Here is a 23,118-nt window from a genome sequence, read left to right as displayed (position 1 = left end):
CTCTCTCTCTGGTGTGTGTGTGTGTGTGTGTGTGTGTGTGTGTGTGTGTGTGTTGGGGGGGGGGGGTGTACGGTCCTAACTGTTTATACAGACTTGGCATTTAAGTGTGTGTCCACGAGAAAACCAAACCAAATGTAGAAAATGCGGCAAGGTGGGGGTGAACGGATTTACATCATATTTGGTGTGTTTGAACCTTTATATGAACAATATCCGAGGCTGCAATATTTCCTGAAAAAAATCCCTACTTACAGAGATATGGCCAGTGACAATTTGGGGGGTTTATCAACCAAAAATTCTTCTGAAAAACAGGGTTATATTGTATATTGGCCTTAAAGTTTATACAGGTGTCACCAAATGATTTAGTTTGGTGATATATTATAACCTAAAGATAGGGGATTAAAATGATATACACTTTTTCCACTCTCTTTGTTTCCATGGTAACAAACCAAGCGTTTTTCTCAGGCCTACAAACCACATGCTTTGAACACCCCCCTTCTATTTTTGACAATATCTTCATCTTCACAGGTCTTTGGGGTAAAGCGTGTTCAGGACTAACAGATAACTCATTAATCTATTTATACATGAAATCAAAACTTACTGCTGTTCTACAACTTGTCCGTTGTAACAGATAGAACATGACCTAATTTCTTCATTTTTCGTAAATATATCCGAACACGTATATCGGTGCACTGAACTTCAGCCATCTCTTTCAAGTCAACGAATGGTTTAAAACACTGTTAGTTGAACTTTTTATTTTCATTTTACCTATTCTAATTTTTTTCTGGTTAAAACAAGCATCTAACACATTTTAAAACCATGTGAAACTAATGTACTAAAGTCAGAACAACACAACGTCATTATCCAACATGGCGGAAATCGCAGACTGTTTGTTTACAAATCTTCCTCAACGAAGTCGTATATCATGTGGTTTATACTCTGTCTACAGATATAAAAAAACATGTAGTGTATTGAAAAATTGCAACAGAGATATTAACAGTCATCTTCGTCGCGTTTACGTGAAGCAAAACAGCGTGAGTTACGAAAGCACACTGATTCTTGTCAGGTGTGAATTCTTTTGTATCCGATGACAGCAATTGGACTTTTTCAAGTATCTTTGGGAGAATAAATGGGTTACACCATGTGACCAGCACTGGGATATGGGCTTGGTTTGTGCTGGAAACCTTCCACACGGGAAAACTAGCCTATAACGAAATACACTGTATGTCATGGGATTAACTTGCAGATGTCAGTGTAGACAAAAAGCCATTTGAATATACTGATGCCACTTGGTTCAGGTAAGAAACGGGTTTGTTTGTATTTTAATACAGGCTAAAATCCAGAAAAAAAGTTCACTCAGAAAAATGATCTAGGTGTAATTTTTTAATGGTAAACGCTCCATTTTTTTAAAAAGAAAAATGCCCCCTTTCAAATAATGAAATTGCAGCCTAAGGACCTGTGATAATTTTATCTTTTAAGCTATATTTGTGTGGGTATTTATGTAGGTTTAATGGTACTTGGGTAAAATAAATTTAAGGGTAACAATTGGAATTAGATTGAAGCTAGGGCTGGTCTTGGCAAAATTGCTAGGCTCATCATAATTAATATTCGAAACCATGCCTTACTTATAAAACATGGACAAATGGGATAATAATTTATTTTTCATCAATGTATCAATTAACTTTCAGATAAGTGTTTTCATGTGTCTATAGTAAGCTATATTTATATTTCAGGCATATTTGAGAAGTGTTATTTGACACACAGTGATCTTATGGTCAGCAAAAGAGTCCAAAGTCTTGCAGAAACTGAAACTAGTGTGGAAATGATGGCTGTTGTAAAAAGGCATGTATGTAAATGAAAGCCACAATATAACAAATGCTGAGGAGATGCATGAGGCCCTAGTTTCTGCAGTTGGAGTCATTTTCTACATCTAGCTAGACAGACATCTTCCAAACCTGCGTGGACTGGAGTGTCCAATTACAACAATTTAGCTTTCTTGATTCCTACAACATAAGAAAAGGTGTTTTCCTTCCTTGAGCAGTTTTAACATGAGTGATACTGATGTTAAAGTTAATTTGGGTTTTTCTGAGGCAAATATGCCAACTGGGACTATACCAAGCAAGATCACAAACAGGGAAATTTTTTCTTGTCCAGAGAAGTTTTCTCTGAAATCTTTTGCTACTAAGACTGAAGAGTATTTGTAAGGTCCTTTTTTAGACCACAGTTATGAAATGTGCCAAAAAAAAACAGCTTTTGATCAAATTAAAGTCTAGTGGGCCAACAATCTGACTAAAGAAAAACTTAAAGCACATCAGCTGTGAGAGAACTCCACCCTCTTGAATATCTCACTGAGTTACACAATGGATGAGCTTTAAAATCATCTAAACCTTTGAAACTATATTCAAATAAAGTAAAGGAGTTTTTACTGAAGGAGTTTAGAAGGGCACAAGAAACAGGCCAGCAGAACCTAGCATTTGTGAGCATGAAGATGAGATTGAAATGTCAGTAAGGAGGGTTACAGACTATTCAGGAAGAAAAAATCGGCAGTTATTTTTGAATGTATTAAAAACTTTGATGTTATGAGCTGTAATGTTTGATACAAAACTGCAAAGATGTTTCATAACACCAGGATATATTTTGCGGTTGTGTTAGTTTTGCTTTTTGAATAGAAAATTATCTTGTTTTGCTACATTATGATATAGTTTGTAATGATCACAACTAATGTTGCACTGCTTTGCATGTATTGCTATATTATAATTTTGTGATTTTTTTATTATTTGTAATTATTCATCTGAGACAACAATAAACTAAATTGAATAATTTTTTAGTTACTGTATGCTCATAAATAGTCACCAAAAAGTGGTGTGGATGATTAAAAAAAAACTCTTGATAATTGAAAAAGATTTGTTCTGGCTTTGCTATCATAAATACTATGGCATATCCTGATCTCTATATGATAAATATTGCACCAAAAAGAAATCGCTACTAAACTAAGATTTTAATTTGTATTCACCAAATTGATGATATTAAAAAAAAATATATATATTAAAATTATCTTGTAAACTCTCAAGTTAATTGCCAGTGCCTATCCAAAGTAACAGAATCTATGATTTATTTCCTCTAAATTTTTTGTCCATATAAATTAAGAAGTCCATATATGGCAATTTACAAATATGAAGCCCAGTGACCTTGACCTACTGACCTGATATTCATTAGTACACACCCACTTTCCATGTTCACCAGCCCTATTAATTTAGTAACATCATTGTAAAGCAAAATGGTTTAATAAATTAATCAAACCTATCGTCTACATAGACTTGAATGAATCCACCATGATTTTTTGCCTTAAAAATGGCCAACTTTGGAGGTATTTTTCAGTACCTGTTTTAATACAGCAGTAACTTTTGAAACTTGATTTGGAATGACCCATATCTGCCTAAAATATTCATGCAGTTTTATAGCTGTAAACCCTGTGAAGATGGAGATATATGCAATTAAAGATGGTAGTATCAAAATTGGACTTTGGGGGGAGGGGTGTTATAAATGGGTGTGGCTCGCCCAAGCAGGGTCTTATCTGAATTCTACATATATCTGTGGCAAGCCAAATGATTGTTTTCAATGATTGTAAGGTCTAATATTTTTTAGTTTTCTCCATTTTTGTTTAATTTACACAAAATATATCATTATTTTTCCAAGGTAAAAATGGAGTCTCAAAGAGGCTACATAAGCCATGACTTATAATAGGCTATAATTCTCTGAAGAAAGGATATTTTTGGGATTCCTTCCTAACTCATGAATAACTTCCTAATATGCCTCCATACAACAAATTTGGTTGAAATCCGCTGACCCCCACCTTGCCACCCTGGGCTGGTTCTCTCGTGGACAAGCTCTTAATATGGAATATTTCAGTTTTAAAGGTATACCTAGGTAAAAATGCGTTCTTTTTTCAAAAAACTCAGATCTCCCATAAGATATCTGACTGGAGAAGTATGAAGTCAGGTGTGTCGCTACCACTGCTGCATTGTATAATATGCAATGATTTAATTGGCTAGTGCTCCTGGGCTGGTCAAAGCTTGCCTTTGATGAAACATGATTCTGTCAAAAAAAAGTATCCATATGTCGGCAACTACTGAATCGAAGAATTCGAAATTTGGCATGCAAGCGGTCTGTTTTGCAGTGCGTAAAATGAGTTAAGCAGTGTTTTATAAAATTGATAACCTGTGCCAGAAGGGCTCGAAAAATACAGATATGGCAAGACAGATTATTGTGTCAAACGGAATGCTCTGTAAGATATCAGGCGACCTCTGAGGAAGCCATTGTAAACAGCAAAACAGCGTAGTCTGTTTCTCTAATGAATTGGGAACCATGACCGTTTCTGGGTAGAACACGGGTTTCTTTATTGAGGTCAGATTTCACCTGTACCGCTAAACTGGTCAAAACGGAGTTTATAGATATCCTGAAGAGGCCACTTCTTAAGTGACTAGGGTCATTGACAGCGTCACTATTCAGAGTGGATACCACATTGGTGCCAAACTACCAATGGGAGTCATCAATGGAAACCTGAACCAGATTAAATAAAGGAATACTCTGGAAACCACTTAACCATCATCTGAAAGGGGGCACCTTAGGAGCAATTTTAGGTCGCACGATGAGATTGCCGGTTCACACAAAGCACTTTTAATGGCAGATAACTTGCAGAACCAAGGGAATGAGCAGTTACCTTGGTCATCAAAATCGCCATATTTGAACCACATAGACAATATGTGGGTAGGTCATTACTAGCTGTATCAACGCCCTGTAAAAAGAAAAAAAAAAAAAAAACTGAACCAAATTGGACAAGTTTTAACCGTTGCCTGGAATTTTCTTCCAGATTAAACTCTAAAAACCTATCCCAAGGAATGCCTTGCCGCTTGAAAGCTCTGGTAGCAGCAAGAGGGGGTCCTGCATAACAGCGACCATTGCTTTGACTAGACACTGAGATGAGGGGCCTTTGTGGGTCATGTAACTCTTTTAAAGACGACAATTTGGAAATATGGAGATCCAAAATATCGCTTTCAATGGTTGTCGTACAACTTAAAATAGGCAATGTATTTTTGTTTGCTTCACTGGCGAATTCAATTAATGAACTGATGTCACAATGACATCGAACAGATTATCAAAAGTTTTTAAAACACGATTTTAATCCTTATTTTCATGTATCAGTCAGCAAAATAGGAAAAAAACTAATTAATTATAGTTTGGAGAAAATATTCCACATTAAATGTCAAGTCTGTATATATATATTGGGATATATAACAAAGGTGGTGCTTTTTATATGATTTTGTAAAAATGATTTTGTAAAAAATGCTCGTGGGGTGTCGGAAATCGTTTCCCGCAATCCGTAACTTCAACTTGCCTTTTAATATAAATGCCGCAGCACAGTTCACAAGAAAGTTGATGCAGCCACCGTACTGGTTAGCTACGTGGCTAACGGCCTTGTAGCACGCCTCTCTGTCAGAAACGTCGACCTGGTAAAATTTCGTCTCAAAGCCATCCGCCTGGAGCTTAGCCTCCAACTGTTTCCCGGCAACTTGGTCGATGTCGAAGAAGGCAACAATTAAGTGCTCCGTCATTCAAGAATCGTCGTACACATGCACTGCCTATACCACCGGCTCCCCCTGTGACTATAGCTACCCACCCCTTGAGTCTGTCCTTAGTGCTTGCTGCATCCAGGCTAGGTTGAAGAGCTGCCATTTTAAGTCACTCCTGACCTGGTTTTCCATTTTACAGAATCAAAAGCGAGAAACCAGTGACCTATTTTGGGTTGGCCTGCTGTTGCGGGTCACCGTCTTGACGATTGTGTTTTTGTGAACCTTTTACCAGGACCATAGCTTGACTTTTCTCTAGATATTTGCGAACATATGTCTCTGCGTTGCTTATTCGAGACATTTACTCCACTGTCCAGAGAATTTGTGCATAGAATTAATTTCATGGCCAGTCATCTTAAACTATATCAACTTTTTTAATTTAACCTTGGACTTAATTCATTATTATGTCCAAGATTTAACTAAAAGGTCGAATTCAAGTCCAGAGATGAATAGACAATCGGATTGTTAGTATAAGAAAATTGCTTATTTCCCTTGGAAAATCCATTTTGGCGGGTAAATCCCATGGTGTCTCTTTACATGTATAGTGTTTGTAGCCGACAGGGAATTTTCGTAAAGGTACATGTATGTGGCTCCTACATTTTCGTTTTTTTCTGTTTGTATTTTGTCAATCCTGGAAGATCTTACATTTGCAGGACCATTTATGATTCTTATGTTTTGATATGTCGTTGATGCATATATATGTACATAACTGGCGCATAGTGTTTTATTCGCTATCGCTGAAAGGTTTAACGGATAACAACTGTTTGTTTTGGCAAAAAAAAAAAAAAAAAAAAAGGGGGACTTTCCTGTGGTAAACGGCGATTTGCCCATTCCATTAATGGTAAATAACTTTATTCCGACATTCATAGTTGGTCCATTTTTTTTCTAATAAGGCTGCCTTTTGTAACAATCTCCATATTATTAACCGCAATCTGACACTGTAGTGGCTTGCGGTTTTAGGAACCAGACTTTGCTCAAGCTATAAATTATGTACCTGCGTTCCAACTGCTAACGTTATAACAAATCAGAACAAGTTTACTATCATGATGAAATCCCAAGAAGAAGAAATCCTAATTGCATTGGCTCAGTTTCTCTCCTCTGCTTTTGCTAGGATGTTAAGTTCCACTAAATGCATGTGCACATTTACAAATCATGTTTATATAATCAGACAGCATATTATCATTCACCTTGCTTCAGTCTTGAAAGAATATTTAACATCCTCTGTAAAGGTATACCTGATATTCAATTTTCAATTTATTAAAGTAGAACTGATATAAGTGATAAGAAGAAACTCTCACTTGTTACCTATTGCATTGCAATTAGTATTTAAATGAGTTGCTGCCACTGTGACAGGCAGATAGATTCCCTGGGGATAATGTGTATCAATGCTGAATGTTTGGACCTAATAAAGGGATTTTTAGAGTTGGAACTGAAGATGTGAGTTCACTGTTATATACCCTCTCCCATGCATCAGTGGCAAGTAAAATGTTAGTAGACAGGACAGACATTTAAGCCGGTTATATAAGCTGATAGTTATCTAGTGGGATGCATTCGTTTCGAATAATCTTAACCGTGCTGTTTGAATAATTGATCACCCGTAACTTTGTTTAATACGCATGTGGATATTTCATCTGACACACACACACACACACACACACATACCCTAGAGCTCAGAGTGATAATTGTGTACCAGACGAAATAACATGAGATTGAACGCTTATTTTATTGCCGGGGTGGTCGCTGGGATAGTCCTGTTTCTTATTTTTGGAGAATTAAGAACGTTACTTGAAAACAATCCGACGGTGAGTATTGTGTCAGTGTTAATTATTCTATCAAATACTGTATAATGATGCATATAAGCAATTAAATGAATTAAAGGTACACTCCATGGTTGTCCATGAATGTCCACCAAATGTTTATTTTTGCCATCCAAAGCTTCTTGTAAAACCTTAAATACACCTTAAAAACGATAAACCTCTGACTTTCTCTGGAGTGTACATGTTGTTAATACTTCCATTGGAACTTAGGAAAAATGGTCGACGGTGACTGGCCAGTCATTTGACACTAAATCAACCTTTATAAATTTAATTAAAGGTTGAACCCAAGTGCAGAAAGGGATTGATAAATATTCGTTAGTGCAAGAAAATTACTTATTTCCCTGGGGAAATCCATTTTGGCGGGTAAATCCCATGCAGTTGCCCTTAAAGTAATGTAAATGATAGTACTAAAATGGAGTTAGAGAAAATAGAAGCGGTAAATGAATAAGTGAGTGAATAGATAGCGATAATGTGATTTGAAAATAATACCGCATCAATGTACAGGCCCGTATATTGCTCAATTTATATGCTCTGTATCTTTTTTTAAACATGAAACTGGATGGGGTTGACTGAAAAGCATTTTGTTAGGAGTAACAAAATTAGATTTTAGTATTACTTGGTCTGAAAAGGGTAGTCCGATAATGTAACATAATTATCTTATTAATTCTTTTGCATTTACTCGAACGTCATTTTACCGATGACGTTATAATTGTGATTTTGGGCTAAAAAATAGATTTTTCAAATTTCCCTTTTGCCTGAGCACCTGCAAAAACCGTTTTAAGCCAATTTTATGACATCATTAAGTACTTCAAAACCCTGCCAGCATTTTTTCTTTAAAACCTTAGATTTTATCGTTTTAAAATAAGGAAAAACAATACCTTTGTTTAATGAAGCATTGTTATTACGGGCTCATGACTCCATGACAAAAACATTTAAACCAAAATGACGGCACAGGATCAAACCTCATACACCTATGCAAAATTTTATGATGAAATCTCTTGCAGGGACGAAGTTACATAGAAAGCTGTATAGTTGACGATTATCGCGCCGAGATGCCTATCCTTATGCTAAGCGCCTATATTTTATATATTCATGGTGCTTTTATTGCTTTCATTCAGAAAAACGGCAGATGCATTATTGAATAATGCAATGCACGAATAAATCAGTTTCGCTGTTTTGACGATCATAACTCTTGTCAGTAACTTTAAGATATCATCAAAGGCACCAAAGGCATTGAATAAATGTCAGATTTTAAAATACTGTATGATGTTCATTTATTTATATACCGTGCAGTGGAATATATTCCATGCAATACCTTTCATTTAATTACTTAACCAAATATTATACAACAAAAATTTTATTCTCATTTCTTATGGTATCTTATCATCAAAGAAAGTGATGTCTACTTTTTTGTTTATAACAAGTTTTTAAGATTGCACAGTATTTTTCCATTGCATCCTTTGTGGCTCTCAATTCAGATTGTTTTGGTTTGCCATAATCCTTACTTAACTCACTATGGATCCAATTTTTTAGCTCTGGTATTTCATAAATGTAAGAGACCATTCCCACAGATATTTGGGTCGATCTATCTATCTCCCTGGAGAGTCTCACTAAATTGCTGTCAACTTGGCCAGCTTAAATGTTTAAGAACATTTTGCTCCCCACTGTATGGGTGCATGGCATGAACTCATGGCTTGAATTCATTTCTAGCTATTACAACGCCAGCCACAACCGTCAATCAAAGCAGTCAAAACAAAATCAAGATACACCCATCCTTTCTTTGTGGAACTGGACAAAGATAACGACTTTGTATATTTACAACTACCTGTAGATGACAGAGAGACGACCGTCTATAATGGTATGACGAAGAAGGAGTATGATATATTAGAAATGGACTATCTCAGGTACAGTGACATTAACTTGTTTCTATAGGCCTATCTGCCAGAATGTCATAGATTACCGCTGCATTGAAGTTCCTGTACATGATAAACGTGTTGATCTGCTGTATAGGTCCAATTGATTGATTGATTGATTGATTGATTTATCGATCGATAAAGCTTATGTACTTAAACACTTTAATCGATTGATTTGACTGTTGCTTAGGCCACTGTTTAATTGTTTAAAGGCTTACAATGCACGCTTTACAAAAAAAAAAAAAAAAAAAAAAAAAAAAAAAAAAACTTAAAAAATTCGGCATTTTTACCATTATTAACAATACACACTCTATCAAAAAAATCCGTTGAGAATATTGCAATCTATGCGTCTTACTATTCAAATGTTTAGCGCCTATATTTCTTTTTTAGAAGACTTATTGGTTGAAAGACGGCTTTCATATAGAGGTAGTATTTCAGTGTGGGTATATTGTATTATTTATAAATAACACGATGCAATACTGAGGAAAGTATCCCCTTCCTATCAAGAAACTCAAAGGAGTATAGTATTTTTTTAATGTTCAATATTACCATTTTCAGATATATCGTTACCCAACAGTACGACTGCCGTGAACGGGTACGTGCTGGGAACATAGACGAAGGCGGCTGGGAAGTATGCTTGGACCCGCCGTTTAACATCAAGAGAAACCAGTGCCTGGTCTACTCTTTTGGGTATATCTGCTTAGTATATCTACTAAGGCTTGGTTTCTATAGCAGAAGCATAAAACGTTTTCTTAAACTGATGCTTGATACCTGTATTCTGAAATATCGCAGCGGCTATTCAGCATTTGTGTAACAGAACAGTGCTGACCCCTGGGGTCAGGCAGTATATATGAGGCAGCCTTATAGATCCTTAGTGAAACGCAAAATAAAACACTCCGCCACAAACTTGAATTGCATTACTTTAATCATGGACCTAACTAGAGTTAGTTAGGTCCATGCTTTAATGCTGCGACAAATCAATGTACTCTTTTGGGAACAAAACAATAAATTTGACGATTCTGCATTAGACAGAAATGCGTATATTCCTGTATAATAATAAATAATGATAATGTAAATAAGAATAAGAATAAGAATGATTATACTGATGGCGATGATGTTTTTAGGATAAAGGATGACTGGTCTTACGATGATTATATGGTGAAAAAGGGCTGCGAAGTGCATTCTTTTGATCCAACGTAAGTAGAGTCATTATATATATTGCTATGAAAAATCTATATTTATTAATATAAAAAAGAGAAAGAAGAAAAAGAAAAAAAAAAACAAACTAAAAACATATACGTTATATAAACAATTTGCGGTTGAGCCTATGACTTATTTTTTGAATTCTTGTTATATATCTAAATTATTTCATTTCACGTCAACGAAAGGTAAAACCAATAGAACTATTGTCATATAGTGGGCGTACTTTCATTTGGTAAGTAAAAATAAACAAAAGCATCTCATCTAATCGCAAATATTTTTACCTTCTGTAGAATTGGAAAAGAAGACTACCAGAGAAAGTCACTTAATTTTTTTCATAATTTGGGTTTAAGTGGTTCCGATGGATTGAAGCGTATGGGTAGGCGCAAATTTCCAGTGAAAAAACTCAGTACTATTATGCAGTTGCTTGGTCACACTAAGGTAAGTATAAGGGCTCATTCATTTAGTGCCACCGCATTAATTCAGTTACAGCGGAATCCATACACCCTTGTAAATTATGTGTTATATTCTTTTCAAACAGGAAAAATAAATTATGAGAGTGGATAAATTGCTAAGAAAGTGTAATTATTGTTGGCGATTACTGTTTGTGGTCAATTACTTTAAAAAAAAAGAAGAATTTCGATATTAAAATGTGGGAACCATATCCAATTTAACTCATGAAATATCTTAAAACTGTTTCAGAGAACTATAGACTTTCTGAAATTTGACATCGAAATGTCGGAGTGGTCTGCTATAAAGACCATGATAGAAGATAGAAGTATACTGAAAGTAAAGCAGATGGCCGCTGAGCTCCACACACCGTTTAACAGTCGTGTTATACCTACGATGGAACAGATGCAGCTTATCAAGGACTTGAAGAACACTGGATTCAAAATATTCTTTTCATCGTACCAATTTAATCCTTGGTGCAGGAAAATTTCTCCTCAAACGAAGCGCCTCGTTCACGCTTTTATAAATATACATTTTGTCAATACGAATTTTGTAAACGAGAAGCGATAAAAAAAGTGTCAGTGGATAAGGTGGGTGACCAAGGATAACTTTGCCGTATCTGACCTTAACTCTATACATTCGAATGGACCTACTAGTGTTTCGGCTGATACTTTGTAGTTTATTGTTAATATAAGGAAGACACACATGTAAAATAAATCTGCTGCTCATGAGGGAATTATCATTCCCATTCTTCTAACTTGATAATAATAATAACAATAACTAGAAAAGCACCCGGAGAGCGCAGACCTCCGCCAAGGACTTTACACAAATAAATTGCGATAGTTAAGGGCATATGCATTGCACATTGGCCCTATCAAAATGACTTTGTACGATATGATATAATAATAAAGGGATCCTTTTTGTACGGGGTCGCCCTGTACAACATTGTTCTACTATGGCCCATAGGAGCCTACGCGTGCGTCTTTTAGACGCCCCTTAACATACGAAAACGACATGCACCGTGCCTATTTCGTATGTTATTAATCCCTATAACAGCAGAACTGACAAGGCCTATGCCGCGTTCGTCTTTTACTACTGAGCTTTGGGACCCGAAAATGACAAGGCTGAGTCTGTTTCGCCACTTACTGAACTGCATAGATGTGAGATTGACACAACCCATGTGGCGTTTGTCTCTTTAAGCTTGAAATGGCTATGTTATAAAACTCGAAATTCACACGTTTATGTCCAGTTCGTCATTCACTGAGGCCCATAGATGCGAAATTGTCCAGACCCACGCTGCTTTTGTCTTATACTCTGCATCTTATAAAACACGAAATTGACATAGTCATGCTGATTTCGTAACTTGCTGGCTCCAATAAATGCAAGATTTTTTGGGCTCAAAGCTCTATAGTTAAAGACGAATGCGGCATGGGTCTTGTCAATTCCGCTGCTATAGTTATTAATAACATACGAAATAGGCACGGTGCATGTCGTTTTCGCATGTTAAGGGGCGTCGCACGCGTAGGCTCCTATGGGCCATGGTACTGTTCATATTTCAGCCATTCTTTGAAATCGGGAGTTATAGCGTGTCTTTTCCTAGTGTCTATACAAAAAGAAAACTCAAATAATCCCGGTTTGTTTTGGAAAGGGTTTATTTGTAAGGACGAGTTTTTAGGTTAGCTATCGCAGATGTCGTGAAATCGCACTACTTAGTGACGCGGACTCATTGAAATGTCACAAATAACTCACATGACGTTAAGTTTTTCTAACCAGTTGCCCTATATAACTGTTATCCTACGCCGTGTTTAATATACTAGTATACTGTGCTTAGTATTACATCTGACGCACACATGCCCTAGAGCTCAGAGTAATAATTGTGTACCAGACGAAATAACATGAGGTTGAGCGCTGATTTAATTGCCGGGCTGGTCGTTGGGATAGTCCTATGTATCATTTCTGGAAGAGTCAGAATGTTTTTTGAAAACCACCAACCGGTGAGTACTAGTAAGGTAGGCAAGTTAATAACTTTTTTAAAATTCTAGAGGAAAAGTTTTTTTCTGTAGGCAAAAGAGTCAAAAAAGCCCGTTTCCTGTGAAAATTTTGGGCTATATGTGTTATCAAGTTCGGTAAATCCACAATTTTTGGAAAAGCAGACAAAGCGAGTGGACCTATATATACAGTGCATTGCACGTCTGAAGTGGGGAAAGTCCGTAAGGAGATTCTTTCCATAAGTACAGGTACGCACCAACCCTAAGACTGGGTTCCCATGCCTAGATTGATCCATCTGGATCGGTCTAACTCCCTGGAGTCTCACTAAGGGTGCATTCCCAGAGATTTAGATTAAGATCGACCTAACTCCCTGGGGTTTCACGCTAAATTGCAGTCAGCCGAGCGCGCACCATAGTTAATTACCCCCTTACGGGACAGACGCTTAAGCCGGCTAAGCTGACAGTAATCTAGTGAGACTCCCCACAGGGATAGATCGATCTAAAATCTGTGGGAATGGGGTCTAAATCGCTATCAACTAACCTGCTTGAATGTCTGTCACGCCCACCGAATCAGTTAGTGGTATTTAGATAATTACCCCTTAACTGCTTTAGCATGGGCACGACAGACATATAAGCCGGTTATGTTGATTACAATTTAGTGAGACTCCCCAGGGAGATAGAGCGATCCAAATACCTGTGGGAATGGTCCCTAAGATATAATTACAGGTTGAACACCATACGGGACAATGCTAAGCGTAAGACTGCGTTCCCATAATCCCATTATAGTAACTGGATCTAACTCTGCGGCGTTTCTCGCTAAAGTGCTTTCAGTGTAATCAGCTTAATTGTCTGGCACGCCCCCTTGAGTTACTTGTGGTAATTGACCATCATTAATTACCCACTACCAGCTTGAGTAGACGTACCAGACATTTAAGCCCTTCATACTGAATGCAATTTAGCTAGAATCCCCGCAGAGTTAAATCGAACCAACTAGTACGATGGGTTTATAGTAATGCTCCCTAAGAGACCATTCCCAGACTCTATCGTACTTACTTTGGATCCAACTATCTTCTCGCTTCATTGCAATTAACGTAAGCGGCTTAGATGTATGTCACGCCTACTGAAGCTGATAGGGGTAATTAACTATCGTTTAGCAGCTTTAGAAGGCGTCCCAGCCATCTAAGACACTTAACCTGAAAGCAATTTAGCGAGACACCCCGCAGAGATGGACCGATCCTGTTAGATCGATCTAGGGATGGGAATCCAGTCTAAGATCCCATTCCCATAGATTTTAGATCGATCTATCCCTGTGGGGAGTCTCACCAGATTACTGTCAGCTTAGCCGGCTTAAGCGTCTGTCCCGCCTACTAAAAGCTGTAAGGGGGTAATTAATATTTCATAATAATAATATTTCAATAATATTATTTTCTTTCTTTCTTTTTATTTATTTTTTTATTTTTTGTCTTTTTCAAGTATATTTGGTGTACCAGTTCGAGTAAATATCATTCAGGGTTGACTGATAAGTAGGGCCGAAATCTTGTAAATGAAACGCATTAAAGCGAATGAAAGTACAGGCAACACTGTATGCGAAATACAAGTGAGGTTATCCTATTGTCTGAAGCGCCATCCGTGTATTAAATTGATGGGATTCTCGTACACAAGCAATGTTATTCTCTTTTTGAATAATTATCTGTATGTCCTAAGGGTGCATTTATATTTGTTCAAACCACATACATTTAAGGAGACCTTTTAAATTTTATGGTTGGATTCACTGTTGATATTTGCCTGGAAGGGCTGTGTGTCCTAGTACGGCATTGTACTAGGTTGTGGGCTTTAATACTCCACTGGGATCACTTGTCTTGGACTGGGTTCCCATGCCTAGATCGATCCATCTGGATCGGTCTAACTCTCTGGGGAATCTCAGTAAATTGCTATCAACTAACCGGCTTAAATGTCTGTCTGTACGCCTACCGAATCAGCTAGGAGGTAAAGCTAATTACCCCCTAACAGCTGCACTGCAGATTGTCCTTTTATTTTTGACGCGGTAATACCGCCTAGTTAGTGGAAAAGTGCCATTTTAATCCCCGTACCTAAAGACGGTAAACTTGATCCAAGAATTCAGCCTAACTATGGAGGAATAAGTTTATTGTGTGCAGCATGAAAAACATTTTGCATGTAGTTCGGTCATAAACAGCAGAATTCTAGCTTATTGCGAAATCAGTAATTTACTTGTAGAAGAACAAAGCGGATTTAGAATTACACAGAAGCCACTGCATGCACAATATTCAGTGAAACGCCGGAGGACATGAACGTTATCATGAATACCCTATATCCCGGTACAGTATGAAATAGAGACTAGAATTTATTAGTACAAAATCTACGTTAACGCAACTAAGAAAGAAGGGGGCCTATTGTGTGATATACATATACCAGTTAAGATTGTGGAATCCTGCACCAATTCCATATTGTGTATTCACAGTTAGTCAACATGTTGTTATCTTATGGATGTCTGTATTGCATAAATCATTTTTAACCTCTATAGGGGCGTATAGGTATGCCCCAGACAGATGCATATCATCTGTTAACATTGCACAACCATTTGTATGTAAATCAGTAGCAGCCGCTGGCACGCATAGATTCCCTGTAGATAATGGAGTCGGAACTTGTGTCACGCCGGAGCCAATAGATTAGTTAATTCGTGGGTAATTGTTACACCGAACTTTAATACAAATATTAATTAAATAGATTAATTTGCTGGTGTCAGTTAATGATAGTGATTACTTCCCTGGAAGAACAAAGGTATGTCATCCATGCTATCTTAAAATTCCAAAATATTCACCTTTTATCTATCGGCTAGCATGATTGATTCTTCCTTATATATCCCATTCAGCAGATGTTAAAAGATCTTATCACTCCTCTTTTTGATTGAGGTGATGCATTGTGACTAATATCCAAGATTTTGGGCATTTAGTCTAGCTTCACAGTAAACTGTCAGCTCACGTGGTAACAGAACTCTTTCTAAAATGTACCAATCGCAGTAGTACCATCAAAATCACAACCCCTAAATCATAAGTAAAAACATATGGCGCACTATAGTGCCTTTATTTTTTGCTGCTGAAACTCTAGGTGGGCCAATTTGTCTGTCATCCTGCAAATTCTCAATCTCTCTCTCTCTCTTTCTCTCTCTTTCTCTCTCTCTCTCTCGCTGGTGCCATGGTCGATTCGACCCTCGGCGACTTAAGATGCCAGTTTCAGCGTCTGATTCCTTGCTGCGTCCCATATTTTTTGTGTGTTCATTCCTGTGCTTTTCTTTAGTTGCTTTAGGAACAGGAGCCTTTGTCTCCCTCTAGTTTCCTTCCCAGGAATCTTTGCAGCCAATTTGAGGTCCTTGAGTTGGCCTTTTCCAATAACATGGCCGGTGAGTTTTATCTGTCTTTCCTTTATAATTATAAGACAAGTTGTCGTTCTTGTTCAACTTGCTTGAGAACCGAGATGTTAGTTTCATGAGCATTATACGAGATACGTAGCATTCGACGGTGGAACCACATCTCTGCAACAATTATGTTTTTTCGTCGTTGCAGCCGAGAGAGTCCGTAATCACTACCGTACAAAAGAATGGACCATACAAAACATCTGAGAAGTCTAATTCTTAGCACCATTGATATTCCCCCTATCCTTAAATATTGCAGACATTTGACTGAAACTAGTTTTCACCATTGCTATGAGTCTTCTGATCTCCTTTTCACACCTTCATCCGGCGTCAATATTGACCTGAGGTAATTGAAAGAATGGACTTATTCAATAGGGATTCCATTGCGTACTAGGTAACATGATAGAGGTTGACAACCTTTGGAGATAACCATGCTAAAGGTCTTCCTGCAGTTGATCTCAAGTCCTTCTTTCTAAGAGGCATGCCAAACAAGACCTAGGAGTGTTTGGAGGCCTTCCTTGCTGTCAGCTATAAGAGCGGTAGAGTCGTCCGCGTATCTGATATTGTTGACGCGTGTTCCATTGATCAGTACACCGTCTTGTGTGTCCTTAAGGTGACGGAGTATCTGCTCACTATGAAGACTGAAAGAAATCACTCATCACTCACACCTGTCGCACACCATAATTGATTTCAGTCTTTTCAGTAAGGCCGTCGGCATTTTTGATTGCGCCCTTTTGTAGAGATTGTAGAGGTTGTAGAGCTTACAGATGACCCGGTAGTCCTTTCCATTTAGCCCGATGCCTTTGAGCCTTTGGAAGAGTTGTTGGTGTCTAACACGGTCGAATGCTTTCTTTTAATCAATGAAGCAGATGTATATGTTCTGTTTGTGTTGTATGCTTCGTTCGTTAAGTATGCATAATACATGTATGAAGATGGCATTTCTTGTACGACTGTCGGACATAAGTCTATATCGACATTTTGCTTTCTCCGATCTTATCGTGGAGCGATACCGTTCAAGTATGATTTTGAGCAGTAGCTTAAGGGTGTGACTCATAAGGCTAATTGTTCTATGTCGATCACAGTCCAGCCTATATATCCGGTTTCCAGGGGCGGATCCAGGATTATTTGGCGTGGGGTTCGTGACCGGATGAAGGGCCCAGAAAAATGTTTGCAATTTAGAGGGCGAACAGTGCCATTTGGTACGGTTAAGAACTGTGATTCAGCTAGTCAAATTTCTAATTTCAAAAGGGGACCAGAAATCGAAGGGGGTCAGGACTGGATTTCTTTGGCAGTGCTTTGAAAATGGATTTGAGTATGTCATCAGGTATTTCTCCAGAGTCGTAGATCTTGTTGACAAGATTGTGTATTGTGTCAATACCTGTTTCACCTAGTGATTTGAGCATTTCAGTGACAACCTCATCTGGGCCTGATACTCACTTCATATGGTATCGTATAATCAAAGTGCATGATGTCACTTTTTTTTGTTTATATCAAGTTTTACCTTACTGCTCTGGAGAATATATCCTTTTTCATTGCATTCCTTGAGGGTAACGTCAGGTTGTTTTGATTTCCCATGCTCCTTGGGCCTATTCACGTCTTCATTACTACAGTTTGTAAAGGCTTCATAAAAGTAATACCATTTTGCCTCACTGTACATGATATTAATTTATCCCAGATATTGCAGTGGCAACCACAAACGTCAGTCCAAGCAGTCAAAGTCAAGTCAAGATACACCCATCCTTTCTTTGTGGAATTGGACAAAGATGACGATTTTACATATTCACAACTACCTATAGATGACAGAGAGACGATCGTATACAATGGCTCTATGACTAAGAAGGAGTATGATATATTAGAAATGGACTATATCAGGTAAAGTGAAATTTAATTACTTCAATATCTGCTAAAATGTCGTCTCGAAGTACGTGTAGATGATTGATCGCTTAATGATATCTCTGTCCTTAAGTGTTTTTACGATTATCTGTTGCTCAAGTGACTGGTTAAATGGGTAAAAGACGGTGATGTCAGTGGGGTGGAATAATACATAAAAAAGAATTTTCCTGAAAAGAAATCAGCATTTTACCATTATCAACAGAGCACACTTTATCCAGGAACCGTTGAGGAAATATGCCTGAATCAATTTTACTAATGGAATGTTCAGAGCTTATTTTGTACACCTCAAGACTGGTACCTGATAAGATTACTGGTTGAATGTTGGGTTTCATATAGCCTACACAGAGGGTTAAATTGTGTCTTATATCTGAATGAGTAGAATATGTTTTCTGTATTTTTATTGTTTCCAGATATATCGTTACCCAACAGTACGACTGCCGTGAACGGGTACGTGCTGGGCACATAGACGAAGGCGGTTGGGAAGTATGCTTGGACCCGCCGTTTGACATCAAGAAAAACCAGTGTCTGGTCTACTCTTTTGGGTATATCTGCTATATTTTATGCTTTCGTTTTAATCGAATAACATACGAATGTTTCCTTAAACTGATAATTTCGGACGTTCTAGAAAAGTGAAATAGCAGGCTTTGGATAGACGTAACACACTCAACACCAGATTGATTTGCCAAATTTGTTGAAATCTTTATGTTGGGCAATGTACTTCGACAGTTATGAACAGAAAAACAACCAGAAAAATATCCGTTGATAAATTCTGTCCGCTTGGTTGTCTGCCATTATTTCTGAGTGAACTCTAAACCAAATCAAGCAAAATTGCGCTAGATTTTGCATGAAAATGATCTCCATTTACAGCAGCAACACAGCAATAGATTTCTTACCGGTAATTTCAGACTTGATTATATGCTACCCGTATGTTATGGTTTTATGGATTTTTGAGTCATCCTTCTCCATCCTTCCACCAGTGCAGCTTTTAACTCTATGACGGTGGTAGGCTGTGGCTGGGGATTATGAAGTCGTCTACCCAGTTCATCCCGGGCATGCTCAATGGGAGACATGTCTGGTCTAAACAAGAAAAGTCTGGATCTGCTCCTGATGCAGCTGCTAGGAACGCCTGTGCTTTCCTGGCAGTACGGGGACAGGCGTTGTCCTGCTCGAGCTAGCAAGGGGTTGGGTGTTGATGCATGAATGGCTTAATCATGTGTCGGATGTTGTCTGGAAATTGGCACTTAGGTCGCATCCGAGGCCTGTCGATCCAGACCCCCCCTTCAAATAATCCCGGATATCCCCCCGGGGCAGGCCATGTTCAGCAGAATAGTATGGCATATTGTTGGCACTCATTCCTTTTGGCACTGAAACTGCATTTCTAATCCCTCCAGTTTTCGGGATTAAACATGATTCATAGGTAACATTATCCATAGGTTGAAAGTAAGAATAATATTTTCATCGCAAGCTTAAAGTTTACATACATTTCTTAAATGACACGTGCTACAGAATGACATGAATTCGTGTATTCTTTAGGGTAGTACAAAACGATGAGTTTGATGATACGGCATTAGACAGAAATGTATGTTCCTGTAGCCTTATTAAAATAATAATGGTAATAATATTTTTAGGACAAAGGATGACTGGTCTTATGATGACTTCATGGTACAAAAGGGCTGCGAAGTACATTCGTTTGATCCAACGTAAGTCAGTTGATTGTGAAAGTGAAGTCACTATACTGCTATGGCATTTTTTCTATTTACATGTGAAAACAGAAGTAAGAAAAAAAGAGAAAAAAACTATGCTTTATAAACTATTCGCAGCAAAGCGGGCGACTCATTTCGTAGAATTCTTGTTATATTATTTTAAAATTTGTTTGACAAAAGGTAAAACGAATAATTGTCATATTGTAGGCGTGATTATTCAGTTCAAATAAAATAAACAAAAGCATGCTTGCAGTATTTATCGTCCTCATCTCATGTCATCTAATGGCAATATATTTCTACCTTATGAAGAATAGGCAAAGAAGACCATCAGAGAAAGCCACGTAATTTTTTCCATAATTTGGGTTTAAGTGGTTTTGATGGAGTGCAAGGATTTCCAGTGAAAAAACTCAGCACCATCATGCAGATGCTTGGTCATACAAAGGTTAGGACAAGAGCGCATTCCGAGAGCTTGAGATCGATCCAAATAGATCGACCTAACTCTCTGAGGGTTCACGCTAAATTGCTGTCAGCCGACCGCGCACGGAAGTTAATTACCCCCTTACAGCTTTAAGTATAGGCGGGACAGATATTTAAGCCGGCTAAGCTGACAGTAATCTAGTGAGACTCCCCACGGGGATAAATCGATCTAAAATTTGTGGGAATGGGGTCTAAGAGCTTATTTCCAATTCAACTATCGATCTACGTAGGTCGATCCAACTCCGTGGGGAGTCTCGCTGAATGCAATCAGATTGTCTCCAAAGCACTGGTGTAATCATCAGTTGTTCTTTATTCTGCTCAACACCAGGAGGAAGCGTGTTGATCTGCTAGTATGATTGCATTCTGCGAGAGTCTCCGCGGACTTAAAACTGTAGTTACATTGGGAATGGGTCCTAATATGGTCTGAGATTGTGTGATGTTAAAAGCCTGTTTGTGACATTTTATTTGTGATTTTTCACCAGTTAAACTGGTTCCAGAATTTAGGTGTTCACTTGTTCTCGCAGTGCCAGCAGACCAATTCTTTCGCAGCAGAATCCAATAACCCAATCAAATACGGAAAATGCTAAAAATCGTGAGAGTGGATAAACTGATAGGAAAGTTTATTTGTTGTTAGCGATAACTCTTTGTGGTCGTTTACTTATATAATACTTACACGAGTTTTGATATTATCAGCGGAAACTATCACCAATTTAACTCTTGAAATATCGTTACTGTTTCAGAGAACCATAGACTTTCTAAAATTCGACATCGAACTGTCGGAGTGGTCTGCTATAAAGACCATGATAGAAGATAGAAGTATACTAAAAGTAAAGCAGATGGCCGCTGAGCTCCACACACCGTTTAACAGTCGTGTTATACCTACGATGGAACAGATGCAGCTTATCAAGGACTTGAAGAACACTGGATTCAAAATATTCTTTTCATCGTACCAATTCAGTCCTCACTGCAGGAAATTTTCTCCTCAAACGAAGCGTCTCGTTCACGCTTTTATAAATATACATTTTGTCAACACGAATTTTGTGAACGAGAAGCGATAAAAAGTTACTGTATGTCAGTGGATAAGAGGGTTGCATTTCTGACTTTTACTTTATATATTCAAAGGGACCATCTTATATAAGGTTGTTGCTAATGAGAGAAATACTATTCCCATTCTGCTTATTTAATAATAATAACAACAAGTACGCGGAGAGCTTAGACTTCCGCCAAGGACTTTACACAAATAAATTGTGATAGTTGAGAGCATATTCATTGCACAACGGTCAAAGTTATTAGTCCTATGTCGCAGTGATAAAGAATCCCGTATATTTTCCAGATGGTAGGCCTAATACGGACAACGATTCACTACAAAAATCTAGTCACTTTGAGGGTAGTGATTCCTAGTAGTGTATCCTGAAGATTTCATCAAAAACCATGACATACGTTTACAGTCAGGCTCGTGACAAACAAAAAACAAAGGGAGGGGGATTCAGTGTAAGCCTGAAGAAAGTTAGTTTTGAAATAGATTTAAAACAAAATGAGGAATAGTACCGGAATTTTGAAATTATACAACAGCAAATTTGATCTATATTTCTTGTAGTAGATAGTTTGTTCCCTATGTTATATTAAGTTCTTATTCGCCAAGAGAAAACCATATCTACAGAGCGTGCACTGAGTACAAACACATGTACAGTATATATCTCAGCGGGCTTCGAGGTAGTCTTGGTGATATTAGCCAAAAATAAAATATTTTGAATTCATGTATGGTTTTTTATTGTATTAAATCTATAATTTAAAACAAAATTGAACTGAAATGATCTACCATACATGTACATGTTTCCCGTGTAAAAGCTTCAAATAGCAGGACTTTTTTAAACTGATCTCGAACACATATCATTTGATCATTTTTACTCAAAACAAATTCTTGTCGGGTAAGGCATGGTTCTTGTATTAACGAGAAAATTGACGGATTTGACGGAAAAAGGTCACGATCTAAGTGAAATTGTGAAAAATAAAACCTGGCTTTTAATATTTCAATATTTCTTATCAGATAAAGTAGAGCATATTCGTAATAACACACAAGTGTTTACATTAACTCAAAGAGATGTTTAACTTCCTTTAATTTGTCAATTACTATTGAATTGATGACAAACTTATTACAAATAAAACAGTACAACATTCAGCCTCGGCAGCTCACATTGTACGTGCCGAAAGCTTGGGGCATTTGAAAAACGCCAAATCTTACCGGATGAATGATTCATAGTTTAGCAACTGTAAATTGAAGTGACTATGATAAAAATTAGAACGGTTCTACTGTAATTAAAATAAACATGAGCGATAGATGTGATTCACAAAATAATGCGACGGGTATGGCACAGTACTCCCTAGTCGTACCTTCACAATCAAGCAGCTAACACAATCTATCACAATAATCGAGTCGCAGTTAACACAATGTATCACAATAATCAAGTCACAGCTAAAACAATCTATCACCATAATCAAGTCACAGCTAACACAATCTATCACCATAATCAAGTCGCGGCTAACACAATCTATCACAATAATCAAGTCACAGCTAACACAATCTATCACCATAATCAAGTCACAGCTAACACAATCTATCACC

The 23,118-nt window shown here is 37.5% G+C and overlaps 1 protein-coding gene and 1 long non-coding RNA gene across 5 annotated transcripts; both read left to right on the top strand.

Annotated features, from left to right (window-relative positions):
* The first annotated feature begins 328 nt into the window (after positions 1–328).
* LOC147760448 (uncharacterized) lies at positions 329–2,817 on the top strand. Its single transcript, XR_015330838.1, has 2 exons — positions 329–1,295; positions 1,731–2,817. It is a non-coding gene; the product is annotated as an uncharacterized LOC147760448 (long non-coding RNA).
* A 4,420-nt stretch (positions 2,818–7,237) lies between these two features.
* On the top strand, positions 7,238–22,252 carry LOC106152047 (putative methyltransferase-like protein 24). Of its 4 annotated transcripts, none has more exons than XM_086994471.1 (6): positions 7,238–7,426; positions 9,152–9,345; positions 18,726–18,857; positions 19,944–20,015; positions 20,328–20,460; positions 21,236–22,252. In XM_086994471.1, the coding sequence occupies exons 1-6, from the start codon at positions 7,328–7,330 to the stop codon at positions 21,551–21,553; spliced, it is 948 nt and encodes a 315-aa protein (XP_086850597.1). In that variant the 5' UTR covers positions 7,238–7,327; the 3' UTR covers positions 21,554–22,252. The 4 variants fall into 4 exon arrangements, with proteins under 4 accessions (XP_086850597.1, XP_086850596.1, XP_086850598.1 ...); XM_086994470.1 differs by lacking the exons at positions 18,726–18,857; positions 19,944–20,015; positions 20,328–20,460; positions 21,236–22,252 and adding exons at positions 9,913–10,044; positions 10,479–10,550; positions 10,848–10,995; positions 11,257–11,856 and having other exon boundaries at positions 7,241–7,426; XM_086994472.1 differs by lacking the exons at positions 18,726–18,857; positions 19,944–20,015; positions 20,328–20,460; positions 21,236–22,252 and adding exons at positions 9,913–10,044; positions 10,848–10,995; positions 11,257–11,856 and having other exon boundaries at positions 7,241–7,426.
* The last annotated feature ends 866 nt before the right edge of the window (positions 22,253–23,118 follow it).

This window comes from Lingula anatina, chromosome 8, assembly GCF_051362555.1.
Source record: "Lingula anatina isolate TDL-2025a chromosome 8, LinAna3.0, whole genome shotgun sequence".
In the NCBI taxonomy this organism is placed as follows: Eukaryota; Metazoa; Brachiopoda; class Lingulata; order Lingulida; family Lingulidae; genus Lingula; species Lingula anatina.
The sequence above is the reverse complement of the archived record's forward strand: the minus strand, read 5'-3'. Positions and strand labels throughout refer to the sequence as shown.

Excerpts from the sequence above, each read along its gene's own strand:
- LOC106152047 (XM_086994470.1), top strand. The coding sequence starts at position 7,328 with ATGAGATTGAACGCTTATTTTATTGCCGGGGTGGTCGCTGGGATAGTC. Across the intron at positions 9,346-9,912 it reads TTAGAAATGGACTATCTCAG|ATATATCGTTACCCAACAGT; the intron begins GTACAGTGACAT and ends TACCATTTTCAG. Across the intron at positions 10,551-10,847 it reads GTGCATTCTTTTGATCCAAC|AATTGGAAAAGAAGACTACC; the intron begins GTAAGTAGAGTC and ends TACCTTCTGTAG.